We start from the raw sequence: 19,735 nt of genomic DNA on the forward strand, positions 1-19,735 counted from the left end.
AGGGGAAAGTGCGTACTGGGGGGGATGCACCGCTCGACACCGAGCCAAGTCAACACAACTGTATAGACATACATAAATATATACACAAGTCCTTATTTTCTCGAGCCAAACAGGAGTCGAGCAAGGTTTTTAGGGGAGTGGTGCTGGCCGGAGTGCTGGCCGGAGTGCAACGGGTGCAGTTTTGGACTGTGACCAGCTGGGGGCACTGCAGCAGCTCCTGGGGGGGGGGGGGGGGTCACGGAGGTCATTCTCAGTTCACCAGGAGGACATCCTCATACGTCGTCGTGCTGTAGGGAATGACAAATAATTGATTGTCCCCGGGATTATTTTGACTTTATGCTAGTGTTGATTACGTTAGATAAAAATCGAAAATTAATAATAATAAAAGCTAATTCTTTGGAACCATTTTCCTCATCATCAGGAACTTTTGTAGTGTAAATGAATGCAATCACATTATGTTGGTGAAGGTAGTTAGATTCAAAAAGGTAATTTTATGCAATGATGCAAAACCAGTGGGCGATGATCTGGGCAATGTCGAATTATTGACGATTTTACACAAATATACCAAGATTTATTAAATAGTTATGATACTATCGATAGTTATGAATCTATGTATACTGTATATCCAATTACAGATATATATCTCATTGACTTAGTTTAGACTTTACGTAGTGAGCCATCTACACTATTAATATTTATAATAAAACCATTTATCATGCTGACAGGACACTGCGCGTTGCAAATACCCAATAAAAAAAAACAAAAAAAAAATTGCTTGAATGTATTCTTATTCCTAATCCCTGATTCTGCAGCCCTGGGTTGGATATGACGCACTTCATTGTTCTTCATTGACCTTTAACCTCACCTGTCACAGCAACAGAAGAAGGAGCAGGGCGAGGTCTCCAGGCCCCGGAACATTCCCGAACTGGGCGCGTCCGTGCACTCTGCGATGAAGGCGTGCAGGTCTGTGATGTGGATGGGCTCCTGGATTTGATGCTGTGGGCAGTGGTCGCAGACTTGGTCATTCATTACTTATTCTTTTTGAATTTGAATGAAGAAATATGGATGAAGATACAAATTAATCCTTCCTGGACCTAATATATTCCATGTATTCCAATGTATTCCAATGAGAGCCAGTGCAGTAATCAGTTTTGAGCATTCTAGTGTCCCAATAATGATGATATCTCCAAACGTAAATGAGTTAACTGTACTTCGTAGGAAAGATTTATTAATCTGTAATATAAACTGATTATTCAGCTCTAGATGGTATCAATTGTTAAACCGTTGGCGTCTTGATATTGAAGCGATGACTTTAATCACTTTGGCTTGATCGATCAAATTTATAACTCTCAGCCAGGCTGACCCCTGGACCTAAGTACTTGTGTTTGAAACCTAATTTGATTTATAAAAAGCAAAAAACAACAGCAATCAACACTTTGGGCAAATTGGGCACACTGGTCCTGTTCGCTTAAAAACAATTCCTATGCAAATTGCCATCGACGTATGTTTGGAAGCTACACGTTTGGTTCCCTTTTCACTTTCAGCAGACCTTCCATTTTTTCACAGTAACTGGAAGCAGAACTCAAAAGTGTTTTCTGCAGTAGTGAGTCCTCCTGACAAGAGTCATATGTAAACTACATCACTTCCTGTATGTCCCCACCAGTTAACATGCGTAACCTCTAACAACTCCCCCGCCGCTGCCTCCCCTAAGTGACTCAAGTCGACCGTAGGCGTCCGTACCTTGATGGTCTCGTAGGCCCCCGTGATGAGGGCGATGAAGAGGGACAGCACCATGTAGATGAAGAGCGAGATGAAGGTGTAGAGGTAGACCTGGCTAAAGAACCACACCAACGTGCCACTCGACTGCATCCCTGAGAAGGTCACGTACATGTCGTCGCCGTTGATGAGTGAGAACAGGCACTCCGACACCTTGGAGAGGGAGCGGAACTGAGGGGGGAAGAAAGAAAGAAAGAGAGAAAGAGAGAAAGAGAGGAAGAGAGAAAGATAGGATGTAGAGGCAAACGTTTTGAGAAAAAGATTCCCAGGACAATTGAAATGTGGAATGTGATCGAGTGACATATAATATTATTGATCTTTAATGTTCATTTTTTCTCTTTCGGTTCCCTTTTCTGGTTTATTTTATTGTTTTATTTTATTATTATTTTCTATTGCTTTAAAAAATATATTGTTAGTTATCTTTTATGATTATAGATTTTTTATAAATGTTTAGATTTACATTCATTTTTTATCATTAGATTTATTGTATATTGGCAACTTTTTATTGTTAATTTATTTCCATTGTTTGTTGTTGTTTTCCAAGTTCTAGGAAATTATATTGCCTATTTTTTATCTGAGCTGCTGTGATTTTCATTACTCAACTATTTTCTTTAATCGTCATTTTTAAAATTATTATTATCACTATTATTTTTTTGCATTTTTATTATCATTATTTGTTTTATCATCATTATTATTATTATTGCTATTATTATGGGTTAAGCCTGCAGGGCTGGAGCCCAAATGTTATTGTTCGGATTTTTCATCCAGATCAGTGGTTCAGTACTGTGGATCTTGCCTCAGTATATTTATTTATAGGTGTATAAAATACATTATTATTGTGAAGGCAGTTTTCTGTTGATTTACAAAGTGCCTTAAAATAATTCTGTTCCCCAAAATGGATTAATAATCGTGATAAATAATGGTGCTCACAATATTGACTAAAATAATCATGATTGTCATTTCAGCCATAATCATGCAGCCCTACTTCAGAATGATAAACGCTGTTAGTTGTGCCGTAGGAAACCCAACCACAGCTGTAAACACCGCCCGACCATAGAATGAAACTGTAACCAGGCCGGAATGAATCAGCTTCTGCAGTCACAGAACACACCGGAACAGAGAGCCAAAGCACTCTCGTCCATAGAACTTTAAAGAAGGGGCAACAACTACCCTGGACCTTACGTATTACTGCCTGCTGCTATATTCATTAGGGGTCAAGCCCACAGCACTGTTATTGTCGGATTGTTATTATTATTTTTCCCTTAGGCATTTTTCGGGCTAGAAGTGTCTGGAACACGACAACCACTGGAGCTACGGACATGGTTAAGGTCTCGTTAGAACCAGGACGTCACAGACATCTCGTGGTTCAATTTTCATCCATGTCGATCCACATTCAGAGCAAGAATTAGGGAAAAACCGATGAAATTTCACCGGAAGTAACAGAACACTTGTGCATCGCCGACATGCCAAGGTTCAAAAACTTCCAGTCGGGTGGTGGAGCGAGATGAGTTTGTGGAGTAAGACACTTTGTGACATTATCATCCAATTTGTTATACATATTTGCAGGTTGTGGCTACTAATGCACATTTGAACCGTGTGAGCTATATGGTGTAGACTCCATCGCTCTGTAGTGGTTGCATACTACGTGTGTGAGTGTGTGTGTGTGTATCGTCTTACCTGCTTGACATCGGCGGGGCTTTTTGTTTCATATTTTATTTATTTTATCCTTTTTGGGAATATAAACGCATTCTGTTTGCATATAATCCGGTGCCATGTCCCTCTTATTTTGCAGAATTCGAGCCTGTCATAACACACAAACTGTAGGAATTGAAAACAGCCCAAAATATTCTGTATTTGTGTCTTAATATATGGAGTCCGCTCCCCTCCAGAGCAACCGGTCTGAATTGTGTCCGTTTTATCTCAGTCCCAAAAGTTTTAAAAGTTGATGAAATGTCACTGAGGGACACGCAGTGTTCAGTCCATTTGAATGGAACCGTGTTGTTGGGAACTTCCACACGGAGCGATTTCCTTTCACAGAGACACCTTGAGTCAGGACTCTGTGGACTACAGGTAGGAGACAGCCACCTTCTATTTTCTAGGATAAAGTAACACTCAACAAATGTATCCTTGTATTAGTAATTCCTGGGTCACCGGGACTCTGAAAACACTGGTCACGACGTCATTACGTCAGCCAATGCTGCGTTCATCGGAAACTCGGAAAATTGTAACTTGTTTTAGAAGTAACGCTGATATAACGCTGATGATGAGAAGCGACAACACAAATTGATGCTACACTCCATGGGAACTTGAAAAATTGTAAGAGAAGAAGAAGACTCGCTGTTTATCACATGGCGTGCACCCACACCACAACACATGTGGCAAACAACACACAGTGACCAATTACAAGTGTGCATCGCTGGTCAGACGACTATGTTCTGCATGTTCTTGGTGGGGTCCTTACTGATATTAAAAGGAGGAAATCGAATCGAACCAAATCGGGAATCGAACCTAGGACCTTCTTGCTGTGAGGCAGCAGTACGAAGCACTGTGCCACCGTACCCATTGGTGTCGATACTGGAAAACCAAAAAACTATGATATGTACCTAAAATAAACTAGACCCTGTGTATTGCTGCCTGCACCTATATTTATTATTATTATTATTATTATTATTATTATTATTATTATTATTATTATTATTATTATTATGATAATAATAATGATCATAATTATGATTATCATGATTATTAGCATTATTATTGTTATCCAGTGGTGGGCTGTCTGGGCCAGCAAGGCCTTCTCTGCTGGCCGAAACACTATCAGAATCACGGACTTGCATTTTAATATATTTATTTTCATGAATATGTATTAAATTATTACCAAATGTCTATTCTCTTCATTTAATTATTCCCAAATGTTTACTATCTTCATTTCATAGCTTTTCTCTTGTTTGCGCTGCTTCCAGTATCCAATCATATTTCATCCATCATGTGTTGCCATGTCAAAGAAATCTGCCTTGAGGCCTTCAGAATCAACAGTGCGGGCACTTGTAACTTAAAATCAATCGCAACGAAGCTTACTTTAACCAATCACATTTCGAGTTGGCGACACCAGAGCCATCTAACAGGTGTTCAATGACGTCGGCATTTTCCCGTCCTTTGATCGGATGGGCAGAGATCTACGAAGCCACTGCGCACATCTCCGAGAGGCCCAGCACACGGAGATCTTGGCAAACACTACCAACAACTTCACAGCAATATTCTGGACAACATTCTTTGCCAGATACGGAATCGATTTCGAGACCATGGAAAATTAATGTTTCTGTCCGTCCTAGACCCCCAGCAGTTTCAGACATACTGGAAAAATTTCCTGCAGAAAGCCTTCGCCAGCTCAACGCAGAGTCACGGAACACTTTTCGACCTATCTCAGCTAAAAATAGAACTGACTGTAATGTATGCCATGACTGACTTTTAAGGGAAAAGTCCCGCTGATCTCCTTCATTTCCTGCAGAAAAATCTGAGAGAGAGCATGGGGCAGCTGCACACATTGGCATGTTTGGCAGTGACTATCTCTGTGTCAACTGCGTCTGTCGAGCGGACATTCTCCGCCCGAAAGAGAATTAAAACTTATGCCAGAAATATGACTAGACAGACTCGACTTTCAGCATTAGCCTCCATGGCGATTGAAAAGGGCTTATTGTTGATGTTCAAACACACAGATAACCTGTACAACGAAGAAGGTCCTGCATTCCCGCCTGGGGCGCTGTTGGCACCCTTCTCCGGGCGGGTTATCTCCCAAATAGGAGCCGTTCTGTGTGGAGTTTGCCTGTTCTCCCCGTGCTCACATGGGGTTTCCTCCACCTTAACGTCAGTAAGGACCCCCACCAAAAACATGCACACATCATCGTCTGACCGGAAGCTGCCCACTGCTCCTGGCTGCCCCCCCGGAGGAAGGACAAGCCAGGATGGGTTAAATGCAGAGGCCACATTTCACCGGCCACCATCCAAAGCATGTGCGTGTGTGTGTCTGTGTGCATGTGTTGTGTGCGAGACAAGCTCTAGTGCTGAGGTTGCTGTGTAGTGTATTACTGCTCTGTTTATGTTATCTAGTATTGTAGTTTTGCAACTTAGGACTACTGGTTTGACTCTGCACATTTCACTGCTATTTGCTGATCTGATCTTTCCAGACACACCCCCTATTCAGGTAAGTCCTCTCTTATGTGGGCGTGCTTTCAGCCAGGTGCAAGTCCTAATCACGTGAGCAGCTGTATTCTATCACCTATTTATGGTCCTGCCCTTGAAGCGTTAGCTTCAAGCGTTGGCCCATTTGTAGTCGCTCTCGTGTGAAGACGCTCTGTCTACCTCTGCACGTCTACCTCTGCACATCTATGTCTACCTCTAACATGTAGCGGTCCTACTACCTGTCCGCTAGATCCGATCCCATCTAACCTCCTTCAAGCCATATCACCGACTGTCACCCCGGCAATCACACATATGATTTATTCTTCCCTAACTTCCGGCACTTACCCCTCTGCTTTCAAAGTGGCTAGGGTCGCACCACTGCTCAAAAAACCCTCACTCGATCCCACTCAAGTGGAAAACTATCGGCCGGTCTCACTCCTCCCATTCCTTTCCAAAACCATAGAGAGGGCGGTGTCTAGACAGGTAAGAGAATACCTGTCAAGAAACAACCTTCTCGATACACTTCAATCTGGCTTCAAAAGTGGTCACTCCACCGAAACAGCCCTGTTGTCTGTGACAGAGGCCTTAAAAACTGCTAGAGCTGCTGCCAGATCCTCGGTTCTCGTTCTGCTAGACTTATCAGCTGCTTTTGACACTGTCAATCATTGCATACTCCTGTCCATACTCTCAAGCATGGGCATAACGGGCAGTGCACTTTCCTGGTTCGAATCTTACCTCACTGGGCGCTCGTTCAGTGTGACATGGCAAGGCCAGCTGTCTGTGCCTCACCACCTCACCACAGGGGTGCCCCAAGGCTCGGTGCTAGGACCCCTCCTCTTTGCCATATACACCACCCCACTGGGCCCGATCATCCGCTCACGTGGCTTTTCATATCACTGCTGTGCGGATGATACTCAACTCTATCTGTCCTTCCTGCCCGACGACCCCACTGTCTCGACGCGGATCTCGGATTGTCTCGCTGACATATCCACATGGATGAAGGATTATCATCTTCAACTAAACCTTGGGAAAACGGAACTGCTGGTCTTCCCGGCCAAACAAGGTATTTATCACAACATTGATATTAAAATTGACTCTCTATCTCTTGTTCCTACCAAGGCTGCAAGGAATCTAGGTGTCATTATTGATGACCAACTGACATTCTCGGACCATGTAGCCGCCGTCTCCCGGTCCTGCCGCTTCGCACTATTCAACATCCGAAAAGTCAGGCCATACCTGACCCAATATGCCACTCAACTGCTAGTACAAACCTTGGTGATGTCCCGTCTCGACTACCTCAACGCTCTCTTAACAGGCTTGAGGCCTGTGCGGTGAAGCCACTGCAGATGGTACAGAATGCGACGGCACGACTGGTGTTCAACCAGCCAAAGGGGGCACATGTCACTCCGTTGCTCATCGAGCTGCACTGGTTACCTGCAGCCGCTCGCATCAAGTTCAAGTCTCTTATGCTGGCCTACAGAGTGATTGCTGGGAATGCTCCCACCTACTTAAATGCTCTTGTAAAAGCACATGTTACCTGCCGGATGCTGCGCTCATCAAATGAGCGTCGCCTGGCTCTGCCGACCGTACAACCACAGCAATCCAGGTTATTCTCATTTGTAGTTCCACGTTGGTGGAACGAGCTGCCAAAAATGACCAGAGCAGGGACCTCCCTATCTGTCTTTAAGAAGCACTTGAAGACCCAGCTCTTCAGAGAGTACCTCCTCCCCTAACTTACAATTACTTAGCACTACTTAGCAGTATTTATTGTAAACTAATGTCTCTGTTGCAATGTAGCTTGAATGTTATTCTCCCTTGTAAGTCGCTTTGGATAAAAGCATCTGCTAAATGACTAAATGTAAATGTAAATGCTGTGTTGCGTGATAATTAAAGATTCTTCTTCTTCTTACAACAGAGTCATTGAACTCTTCTTGAGGAAAGAGAGGAGGATGGATTTTGTGTACAAATAATCAAATGTTTTGGTGAGTGTAATTCATTTTTTTTTTACATTTTCTTTATTTTTGTCATTTTGTCATCATATCGGGTTAATATTGATGCTTCTGCTATCTGTGTATGTGGTGCAGCTCTGACTGCAGTGAAAGAAAACCTGTTGAATTGTGTTAATTTGGTTTCTTGCTTTAATAATGGCATTCATTCTTGCTATATAAAACGCTTGTCTGTGATGCAACGTCCTGTTCTACTGCGTTTCTGTATCATATTGATGGTGTCTGTAAGCATGGTGTCATAATGATGGTATTAAGAGGTGGATTGATTTAGGTAGGATGCCACTGAAGGCCTAGGTGTAAAATTCACAGGCCACCACTGTTGTTATCATATATTATATATTATATAGCTGGTGCGTCATCACATCCCCACTTACCTTGACATGGTACGGTCCCAATACGATCCAGCCGCAGAAACAGTAGCCCAGATAAATGACGGCCACGCAGCAGCAGAAGCGGATCACATTAGGGAATGCCACCCGCAGCGTCACGATCAGGATCTAAGAGATAAAAGGAGGGAGAGAGGGATATGAGATCTGTGTGTTTGTGGGGGTGAGTAGAAGGATTAGGACCTGACGATGATTCAATTTTATCACTAAGCAGTGTTCTATGGGATTAAAACATAAGCATTCATAAACAAATGTCAAGTTTGTAACTCGTAAAAACACAATGCACAAATAAAAGAAGAGGGATTTGAATCTGTAAATCTGTATCTCTAATATACAACTTGTATATCATCTGAACGTACACTGAGCATTTTATGATGGAAATGTATTGGTGAATCTCCACCTATCTGTGTGAATCCTTTTAAGACTTTTCTATGGCGCCGCGTGTGACACAAAAAGTTCACAAGTGCAGGGAAGACCCAGCGCTTTCCAGTAGATGCCCAGGCAATGCAATTACATGTATGTTTGATAATGTACTTTTTACCATTAAGAAGTTTTTTATTATAAGTTATATATTACATATTTATTATAAAGTCACTCAGAGCAATGGAGCAGCCCATGTCCCAGACTGCAACAGTACATTTAAGCACAACACAGAATTAAATACAGATTTCGAAACATAACAATTCTGTGTATACACTAAACCTATCAGAAAATGAATTGCTCCTGCGTTGCCTGGCAAAAATGATGCATTACCGCCATCTACTGGAAAGCACTGGGTCTTCCCTGCACATGGGATTTTTTTGTGCCACACAAGGCGCGGTAGAAAAGTCTCAAAAGGATTCACACGGATAGGTGAAGATTTTCAAATACATTTCAATTTTTAACGCTATGTGTACAGTCAGATGATGATATACGAGTTTTAAATTAGAGGCAGATACAGATACATACTTGACATTTGTTTCTGAATGCTTATGTTGTTTTAATCCCATCGTGTTCAGTGAAGCTGCCCAGCAGGGAAGCGGGGATCCGTCTTTGAGAACCTTTTCAATGTTCCTTTCTTTTTTCTCTGCTCTTTTTTCCCTCCTGTCCATCTGAGGGAGGTGGGCTCAAGCCATTCTTGTGAAACCCTTTAGGACTGAGAGTGTGATAGGGGCCCACACAAAACTCCATGCATCCCACATATCTCTGAAAACTTACGTTGTACTTCTGGAAGAAGGTGAGGTAGCGGATGACTCCGACCCACACTAAGAGAGTGGAGGTCCCCAGCAGGATTCCACACAGGTCGTAGGAGGACATATTCTGTTCGGATAGATAGAAAGACCATCTGGCTCGGTACAGTTAGAAAAGGGAAGCCCACAGTTGGCTCAGCATTCGCGGCCTTCCTCCCCAATTGCGTCCGGATTTCTTGGAGCCCCCAGCCAGACCCAATTTTTACTGGAAGTTGAAGGATGTGTTTTGATCCTCCTCCCTCATCAGGTGCATAATGCAACATTAGCGTCTTGCACAGACCCTTCGTGGAGATAAAAGACTAACACAAAAGACAATCTCACTCGCTGTGAACCACTTTGCATGAAAGCGTCATGGCAATGCCTTTAAAGGTTGCATCAGTAATATTTTCAATGTTTCCAACTGCAACGATGCTATAAAAATCGATAATTCCAGGTCAAGGTTGATGGGTTGGACAACACGCTATTACCTATAAACAGCTGCAGAAATTTCTGGCTTACGGTTCAAAGGCGATTTGGCCTGTGGGCTTACTCTACAAACAAGAGCAAGTTGCAAACACACGTCTGTAGCATGTGACAAGCTCTGCTGGTGCTGATACAACATCCACTGGTCGCAAAAAAGTTGGCGTTAGGGAACCAAGAATGAGAAGTTTGATTGATGCAACCCATATATGAACGTAATGAATATGTATGGAATATGTATGGAGTTGACGAGATGTGTCCAGCAGAGGGCGCAGTGTTACGACAGGCGGACCTTGGACTCGATGCCAATCTTGACGATGGTGCCGGTGATGGTGAGGATGTCGCTGATGATGAGGAGGATGTACCAGCCGTTGATGAACTCCAGGCGGTCGGCCCAGCAGACTTTGCGGCTCAGGCTGTCCTTTAAGAACCGGACAAACTCCTGAGGGACACAGGGGAGAGGGCAAGATTTGGGGGAGGGGGGGGACAGTTACTACATGAGAGGATCCTTTAGATAATACCAAATATTTATTTCTTGCCCTGCGCTGTCACTTTGCTTGATTTTATGCATTCTATGCATTCTATTTCTTAACTTTATAATGTGTTCTTCCTTTTACAATGTGTTTCATTTAAACTTTGTCCTGATGCGTCTAGGAATAGGCAAAGTAGTTGTTAACAAACAAAAGATCTCCAGACCGGTTCTCCGGGACTAGGACATCACCTTGACAAGGTAAAAGGCTATTTGGGGAATAGGCAAAAATATTCTTAACAAAGAGTAAAACAAGGTTTCTTTGATTCATTTCTTGCACTGCACTTCTATGCATTCTATGTATTCAATTTTTTTAACCTTATGCATTCCATGTCCTTTTATGTGTTTCTTTGCACTTTGTATGAATGCTTTTTATGGTTTGTGTAAAGCTCTTCGAATTGCCTCGTTTTTGAAATTTGCAATACAAATAAACTTGCCTTGCCTCTGTATGCCATCTTTCATCTCTTTACAATTACTGCCACCTTGAAAAGGGCCGAAGGTATAAGTGACCTAATTGCTTTACGACCATTCTACCGACTCGTGACTTGGAGCTGACCGTCTGAGACTCTAAAGCTACTAAAGGCTGCCTACATACTGACTTTGAACCAGTTTTGTCCCTTATGGTCCTCCTTACGTGCTGCAGCAGGATCCCTCGCAGGATGGAGCGTCCGCAGAGCAGCAGCGACAACATGCAGATCAAGGCCACGGCCACGTCGAACGCCAAGCGGGCGTAGTTCTCCGCTGTGGGTAGGAGACACCAGGCGGGGTGAACCCTCAGCATAAATCTGTGACATATTTTTGATTACAACTGACTATGTGAGAAAAAACTAATCTGATAAATGACCCAAATACGACGCCAAATGTGACCTATGAAGGCACAGTAAATCTGTGTCATCGTTTTATAATTAAAAGGCATTCGTAAGAATCTACTTTTCAAAACATCCTTGTACACGAATTACGCGAGGCATACGGTGTGGTATGAATTAGGAACTATGAGGACATTTGTTCTTGGTATTAAGTGGAATTTTACTGTGGAATTTCTAAAAACACGCACTGAAGTGATCTGGTTTGCTGTCATTTCTCTCACTAACTAAATTACAAAAAGTAGTTCCTCAGACTATGTTGTACGACGGTTTATTCAATTATAGGCTCTCTTCTACCCCTCCCTAGATTCCTCCATTGCTCACCCTGTCCAGAGACGCTGGGATCTCTGCACTGTTTTATGGACGCCTGGTTTTCCAGGCTGATCTTAACCTTGCCACTGTGAGCCTTGTTGTCCAGGACTATCTGGAGGGCAGAGGGGAGGGTGGACCAACGGACAACGATCACAGAACAACAAAAAATGACAGATTAGGGCGTGTACCAATTGATTTAACTTGCTGTAAGAACAATCCACACAAGTTAAAATTCTGCGTACGCTAATGTGTATTGGCCAAACAGCAGCGGCGCTCGCCAATGTCACATAATGGTCACTTAGCCAATCAGATAAAAGAGGCGGGTCGTAAAAGTTTTCACTATCGCTAACGTCCGGTTCATACAAACTGTCAGTCATTTGTTAACATGTAACATGTGAAAAGTAATGAAGGGCAAATGGGGTTAGCTCATAAAAATTGTCAAAAATAGTGCCGATCTATTTTATGTGATTGTTTTACAAAAATTTAAATTAAAAATCACACACACACACACACACACACACATAAGGCCACATGTTTAGATCCCAGTGCACATGGAGAAGCACTGGATCGAAACAAAAATCATGTCGAATCAGCACGCGTGACAGGAATTCTGGATCTGTTCAGATATATTTTTTTCCCCTAAATCGTGTTTCGCAACAGTGCGGGCTCGACGAACGTCACCCACTTTTAAGCTGCTGTTAATTAATATTTATGGGTTATTTTGTGTGTGTGTGTGTGTGTGTGTGTGTGTGTGTGTGTGTGTGTGTGTGTGTGTGTGTGTGTGTGTGTGTGTGTGTGTGTGTGTGTGTGCTGCTCTCACTGTGATGAAAAACGTGTAACAATCGGGAATCTCATTGTTGATGATGGTCTGTATGTTGATTGCCTTCAACTGGAACTCTATCGTCACGTTAATGAGCCTTGGGGAGAGAAAACGGTGGCATGAGAGAGACATGGAGAAAGAGGTAAAGAGAGAGGGAAAGAATTTTAAACCGTCAGAGGCTATTATTTGTGTCCTTCTTCCGACTTCATTAGGACCACAGAGCTATTTAACCATTTAGGATGAATAGGTTCTAGATTAGGGTCCGAGACTAAAGTCATGAAGGACTAGTCAGCGCCTTCTGTCTGGTGTTGGCGCTGGTCTTAGTGCAGATAATTTTCTCTATTGTCAAGGTCGAACTGGAGACCCAAATCTGGACTATTTAAACCGCGACTGTGATTTAGTTGATTAGAGACTAGGATTAATTACGCGTAATCTGTGTCTGCGAAACCGCCCCATAATGTTCTTATTAAAAACTAATACATTCCTATAATTTGGGTTTTTAGGTCATTTGCCTATTTAGTTTTTAATTTCCATAAACGTATGTCTGCCCACACCACACCAGAGTTTCCTATGGTCCTTGTTTATTTTCATGTTTTTAACTTGACCAATTGACAGCTTTGGATTAAAGGAAGCTGCTAAACTGCCATTGTTCATGCTGGCATGCATTAAAATGACCTTTGCGACCATCAACTTGAAATAGGGCAAAAAAAAAAAAGTTAAAACTTGACATCTGACTTCATAAACATTAATAAATGACAATGTCAACTCAGACGTTCTCAAGAAATCAACATGTCCAAAAACAATGTTTGTAGGTGAATCACTCTCTGGCAACAACATTTATGTGAAATAATGGGCAGTGGAGCGAGAGGCCACGCAAGGTGGAAACAAGAGACTGCATGCCTGCGTGACGTGTAGAACAATTGTTTGCTATGACATAAATGTGCGAGAAGGTGTGTAGAAAACAGATAAGTCCACTGTTGAACGGCATCGCAGATACTACGAAGATAAACCCTTCCCCAACAGAGGCCAAACCAGGAAAGGAAAATAAAAAGAAAACACCTTACTTATGGAACTTCAGGGTGAAGTTCTTGTAGTTGGTGTTGGAGACGGGGGCTGGGGGCACGGAGAGTGGATTCACCCCAATACAGTCTGAGGGGGCAAGAGGGAGGAGACGTTCATAGTGAAGGTAGTATTTATTATCAGAATAACTTGAGTGACAACATAAAATACAGTATTATATCAGACCAAAAGTTGTAAATGAACTTCCAGTAGTTTAAGTGGTAATCCATACTCAGATTATTTTGTTAAAGAAAATCCCATATTTGATATTTGTTTAATTAGCTGGCACTTTATAAGAAACATGCATTCAGTGTATTTGCGTTATGCACGTGCTCCCCAATATACTGTTTCCACCTTTGGTGGCGGGGTCTGCCTTTCTGGGACTTGGTAGTGTAATCCACGCAAGACCATTTTATGGATTTCCACTTGAAGACCTCATATCATCAAAATAACTAGCAAATAAAACAATGTAACATTTGACAAAATTGTAATTTCATGATGATATAATATAACTGAAAGACGTCAAATTACAATATACCGCAACCTTTTGTCATCCAAGTGAGAACATTTGACACCTTTAACATCCACATTTACCACATACATCATTTACAGTAACATTTATCATTTTAGGGGTTTACTGTCAAAGAGTGATACAAACCAATGAGGTTTCTTTTACACTGTGGTTTTTTTCAAGGCCTGAATATAATTTAGAGAAGTGAAAAAAAATCACGGCATTTCCTATTAAACTGTACATGGAAGATATAAGTAGTGTCATTTTAAGTCGAATCAGGACGGGATTTCAAAAGGCCATTTTTTCCACTGTTGTATTTAGTTCCCTTTTTTTGGATGAAATGTTTCTGAAATTCACAATCATATCCTTAATTTGGAAACATCTGTATAAGAGTATAAAATATGAGTATGAGTATAAAACAACATTACCTGGAGTGTGTCTTTCAGTCTTATAACACCATCATGACTATGAGGTGGACACTATTAGCTGATGTCTACCAAATGTAAAAACTGCCTTTTTCCCTCTACTTTGTGGAAGAAAGATTAGACGTGGACATATTGAATAAGGTAAATTAAACTGTTGAAATACAATTGTTACAATTGTTCCAAGTTGTTGAAAATCCAAGGTCTTTAAATGTTCTTTTAGAGCAAGAGTGGCAATTGAACTACCGCCAACAGCAGACAGAAGACACCTTCTCATTTTATTCCAACCAATAGCTCCACTAGCTACATTTCTTGACTAGGTGCCAGTTTGCTAGGGGCAAAGCAGAACATTTTCAGCACAAGTCCATGTTAAAACAAGGGGACACAAAGACGCAGTGTTTTGTGTTTGAACGTGGCAACCCATCTCATCCCCCAAGCTTAACAATTCACAAATTCACCGACTGTTGTACAGTTTTCTCTGGTTATTTCATTGCTATACCATCGTAGATACACTTCACATTGGAGTCGGTTGGAAGTGCTAAAATCCTTGGGCCTTCCCACGCTGCTGTTCAACTGTTAAGTACATTACCTGCGATGATGTGAGGGTCGATGCTGAAGGTGTCGTTGGCTGGATCGATACTTCCCTTCTTGTAATACTGCTGGCAGAGCGAGAGGGCGCTGCCATTCACCCCGACGCTGTAAACGTACGCATACCGCCCTATGGTGGTCTCTGGTAAGGCCAGATACTAGAGAGGGGAAGCAAGGAAAGAGAGAATAAGCTCTTCGTTGTAAGAATGGGTCAACTGAGTCTAACTTGGCAACTCATAAACGTTGGCAATCCTTCTCGTCTGTCTATGTCGTTTGGACAATTTTACGCTGCAAAGACCTTATCTATGGCGTAGAAAATGTGGTCGTAGACGTCGCTCTGAGAGTAAATGGCGAAGGAGTCGTCGGAGCCCTCGTCGTAGTCCTTGAGGAAGAGGTGCTTGAAGGTCATGGTGTTCTCCTCCTTGAAGGTTACCACCACCTGGTTGCTCAGGCCGAACAGCACCAGCTACAGCAGGAAGCGGGAGGGGGCGTTGGAGGAAGGAGAAGAGAGTAACATGAATGGAAGAGATGCCATAGGGCAGGCCTGGCCAACCCGCGGCTCGCGAGCCTCATGCGGCTCTTTGGCTGGTTTCATGCGGCTCTTAAGGGGCTTTCACATGACAAGCGTCAAAAACTCAGAAAAAAAAAGCGCGGCCATTCATTCCTTATTAGGATTATAAAATCGCTATGATATATCACTCGTTTTCCACCGCGGATCACTTCCTCATTTACTCAAAGCGGAGAGCAGCAGGAGTCATGTCCCATTAACGCCTGTTTTATTAGTCCTAATGCCGCGTTTACACCAAAAGCGCCGGGGCGGCGCGCCTCCATACAAAGTCAACGTAAGTTCTAACGCGGCATTAGGACTAATAAAACACCAAATAAGATTAGAAAAGCTTTGGAAGTTTATTTTCAACACTACTGACATGGTTAGTAGTCAACATATAAGATGGATCGGCCGGCGAATTGCGTTGCGTATCGGACATCTCCGATGGAGAACTGTGAAGGCTGGAGGGGTGTGTGTGTGTGTGTGTGTGTGTGTGTGTGTGTGTGTGTGTGTGTGTGTGTGTGTGTGTGTCGCGACTCGCGAGCTGCAGGAGGAGGACCGACTGAAAGCTGCTTTAAGGGAAGGGACCATTGAGTTCTGGGAAAGTGTGCCAATGGAAAAATGCCCCAATGTCAAACGCTGCGCTTAAGATACTGTCAATGTTTGGGTCAACATACGTCTGCGAGTCTGTGTTTTCTATCCAAAAACATGTGAAACCAAAGCATCGATCTGTTCTGACTGACACCCATGTGAAAGAATTGCTTCGAGTGGCAACAACGGAATTCAAGCCACATTTGAAGAGGATTGTTCAAGACAAGGAATGCCAGAAGTCCCACTAAGCAACATGCATAGTAAGAGAAAAACGCTATTGTTAATTATTATATTTTTGTTTGTGGACTTGGTTGAACTGAGAGGTATACCACGGAAACGCAGTACTTTCATTTAGGAGTCCTGGCTTAATGGTAGCGGCTTTGAACTCGAGATCCGATAGCGGGTTCGATCCTCGTAACCACACATTTTCAAAAATGAGAAAAATTGGCAAGAGCCGAAGCTGATTCTTTAAGGTTAGGGTTTAAGGGACACTATTGAATAAATTGACCCAACATGAAAAAAATACATCCTTATCATTAAACCCGAAGTCCAATTCCCCCCTCTATGAATAAATAAACAACAGTACTTTTTGAACTGAGAGTTTGTGTGTGCGAGACAGTGCACACAATGTTATATTTTTGTTTGTGGACTTGGTTGAACTGAGAGTTTGTGTGTGTGAGACAGTGCACACAATGTTATATTTTTGTTTGTGGACTTGGTTGAACTGAGAGTTTGTGTGTGTGAGAGAGTGCACACAATGTTAATTGTTGAAAGTAACTGGCCTGTGGTCTTAGTACTCCATCCATCCATCCATCTTCAACCGATTATCCTTAGTCGGGTCGCGGGGACTAGGAGTCAATTTCTGTCATTATCATGTTGGTGTGTGACATTTACAATAAATCTGGCTGAGCAGAGGTCTGTGTGTGTGTGTGTGTGTGTGTGAGGAAGGGATGGGGTGATGTTCATTTGTGCCCATGTGTATGATGTGGCTCTTTGCAGTAACACAGTAAAAAAAGTGGCTCTTAGTCTCTGACTGGTTGGCCACCCCTGCCATAGGGAGAGACGGAGGGATGAAATAAATAAAGAGAGAAATTATAATGAGTGCTATTCCTTTGTATGCATGTATGTATAGATTTATGAATGTATGTATGTATGTCTGTATGTATGTATGTATGTATGTATGTATGTATGTATGTATGTATGTATGTATGTATGTATGTATGTATGTATATATATATAGGCTTATTGATTGCTATTTTTCTATGCTTTCACAATGGATTGTATCAAAATGTAATGCTTATAAAGCTTGATACAACTCAAAGGAGAGAGAGAGAAAGGAAAAGGAGGGTTGAGCGCTCCACGGGTTTAATTATTTGGTCTTCCATCCTGAGGCGGTAGGTTTTACCAACTCTTACCTGTTCTATCAATCAGTTCCACTGAGAGTGAGGCCCTTCAGTTTTTTCTAAATACATCTTTTGAATACATTGAATACAGCCTGTCCGAACCGCACGCTTGTTTCATCACCACACCAGTATTGGTCTACTTCAGGCATGCAAAAGACTACAACTTGGGTTGTGTAAAGCCTGGTTTATAGACGCCGCAGCCGTACTGTTGTTTAGTGCGCGCGGCATAAATTATGTCATTGTGGCGCTCGCGACAATTTTGCACGAGGGCGTGCAGCTTCCAATTTTTGGAACTCCGCACCGTGCTCTTCAGGTAATTCAAGGTGGACGCGTTCCAAAGGAAGGTTGTGCGAAGAGGTCCGCAGGTGCAATCTGTACAATCCATCCATGCATGACGACAACAATAACCAGATGCCGTTGAATTCATGGAAGGCGATAGCACCGTCTCTGTCCAAAGATTTGGACTATTTTAATAGCTCAGGAGTTCTTAATGTAATGTTTACACCGACAATTTGCACAAACTCACGATTATATATATTAAAAAAAACAACACTGCACTGACTACAATATACACACCTTTAACACTTTGTATTTTCATTTTAATGCTCTTCTCTAATTATTCAGATCCTTCACTCAGGGCCTCTTTGTAATGTTCACAGCAGTTATTTCAGTTTCCCCTGGTGGTTTGTGCACAGCGCTTTGTCTTTCAGGAAAATATCTCCATGGCATCGACACGGCAACGCGCAACTATATACTGTATGCTCCTGCCCTCTGGTAGTGCCAGCGCCATGAGCTGCACCGCTCTCTTGCGTCGACTATAACAAAGCCTTAATGTTGCACAGACCAGCAGGCTGGGTTGCTCATGATCAAGACTGTGGTATTTAATCCATTACATTATTCTCTGGAAGCAGTGCTTTGCCCTTCTCCACTTAATAATCAGGAAAAAGGGAATTTTAAAGTTACATAGTGATAAAGGGATACAGATGCTGTGTCTCAAAGATGGGGCTTTCCAACTCCAAAAAATACAAACAGTATATGTGAGACATTGATAAGTCATCTAAAAGAGACCCAGGACATACCTGGACAGTGACGATGACAATCTTGAGCAGCTGAAGGCCCAACTTGAACGGCTTGCGGCCCTTGGCGTGGTACTTGTCGCAGGGACTCATGAAGAAGTATTTCAGCTTCCTGCGGAGGGCTTCCTCCTCCTCCCCGACCCACCGACCCCGCGGCAGCATCGGGGACTGGGGGTCGCTGTAGCCGTGGTCATGGCCATGGCCGTGGCTGTGACCGGTCCCGTTGGGGCTGTTGTCGCCTCTTCCATCCGTGGAGCCGTAGTGACTGGGGGAGGAAGAGAGCCTTTTCCTCTCTAAGAGAACAAACAAAACACGAATCAGGGAGAGGGGGAGGGAAGAGAGTAATAAAAATATTCTTACGTTTGGAACCTTAAGGGACGCAGGCCTTTATATGCGCAGGCAAGGCCTGCGCATATAAAGTTCCTATTCGTAAAGTAGATTTGTGTTGAGTCTCCTTGTTACTTTATTGTGTTCTGATTCATCATTTACAAATCCATGTGTTCCACATGATCTCATTTCTGCCAGGAACAAAAAAATAATCTAGAAAACTTAAAAAAAAAAAAAAATTTACTTCTATATCAAATCGATGACTTAAGTACCTCATCGTTTTGAGGAAAAAATAAATAAATTTTCAGAAAAAAAAAAAAAAAAAAAATGTGGTGTCATACTGAAAGTGAGTACTATTAGTGGGATATAATAATAACAAGTTGTACATGTTGTTTTAAAATGTTGGGAAACACTGCTGTAAGCTACAGGAGAACAGAGACAGCTCCATCTTCATTGTTTTTTACTCCATTTATAATAAGGACAGATAATAATAATAATAATAATAATAATAATAATAATAATAATAAGGATAAAACCTTATCTCATGGTTGTATATCTTATCAGGGCCGATGCTGATCGTTTGTGTTGGAATACCATCTAAACTTAGCACTGCTTTTGACTCGTCACAATGTATTATTGTACATGATGTACG

General features: G+C 42.4%; 1 protein-coding gene across 1 annotated transcript; it reads right to left on the minus strand.

Annotated features, from left to right (window-relative positions):
• Nucleotides 1-250: 250 nt before the first annotated feature.
• mcoln1a (mucolipin TRP cation channel 1a) lies at nucleotides 251-18,959 on the minus strand (the record flags this gene model as incomplete). The annotated part of the gene is made up of 13 exons (XM_079998592.1): nucleotides 18,760-18,959; nucleotides 15,438-15,605; nucleotides 15,141-15,297; nucleotides 13,624-13,708; nucleotides 12,560-12,656; nucleotides 11,752-11,851; nucleotides 11,199-11,305; nucleotides 10,328-10,477; nucleotides 9,545-9,646; nucleotides 8,336-8,458; nucleotides 1,741-1,947; nucleotides 866-996; nucleotides 251-287 (listed from the first exon to the last, which is right to left on the minus strand). The coding sequence occupies exons 1-13, from the start codon at nucleotides 18,916-18,918 to the stop codon at nucleotides 251-253; spliced, it is 1,623 nt and encodes a 540-aa protein (XP_079854718.1). The 5' UTR covers nucleotides 18,919-18,959.
• Nucleotides 18,960-19,735: the final 776 nt, after the last annotated feature.

Source organism: Zeus faber (assembly GCF_960531495.2).
Source record: "Zeus faber genome assembly, chromosome: 4".
Classification (NCBI taxonomy): Eukaryota; Metazoa; Chordata; class Actinopteri; order Zeiformes; family Zeidae; genus Zeus; species Zeus faber.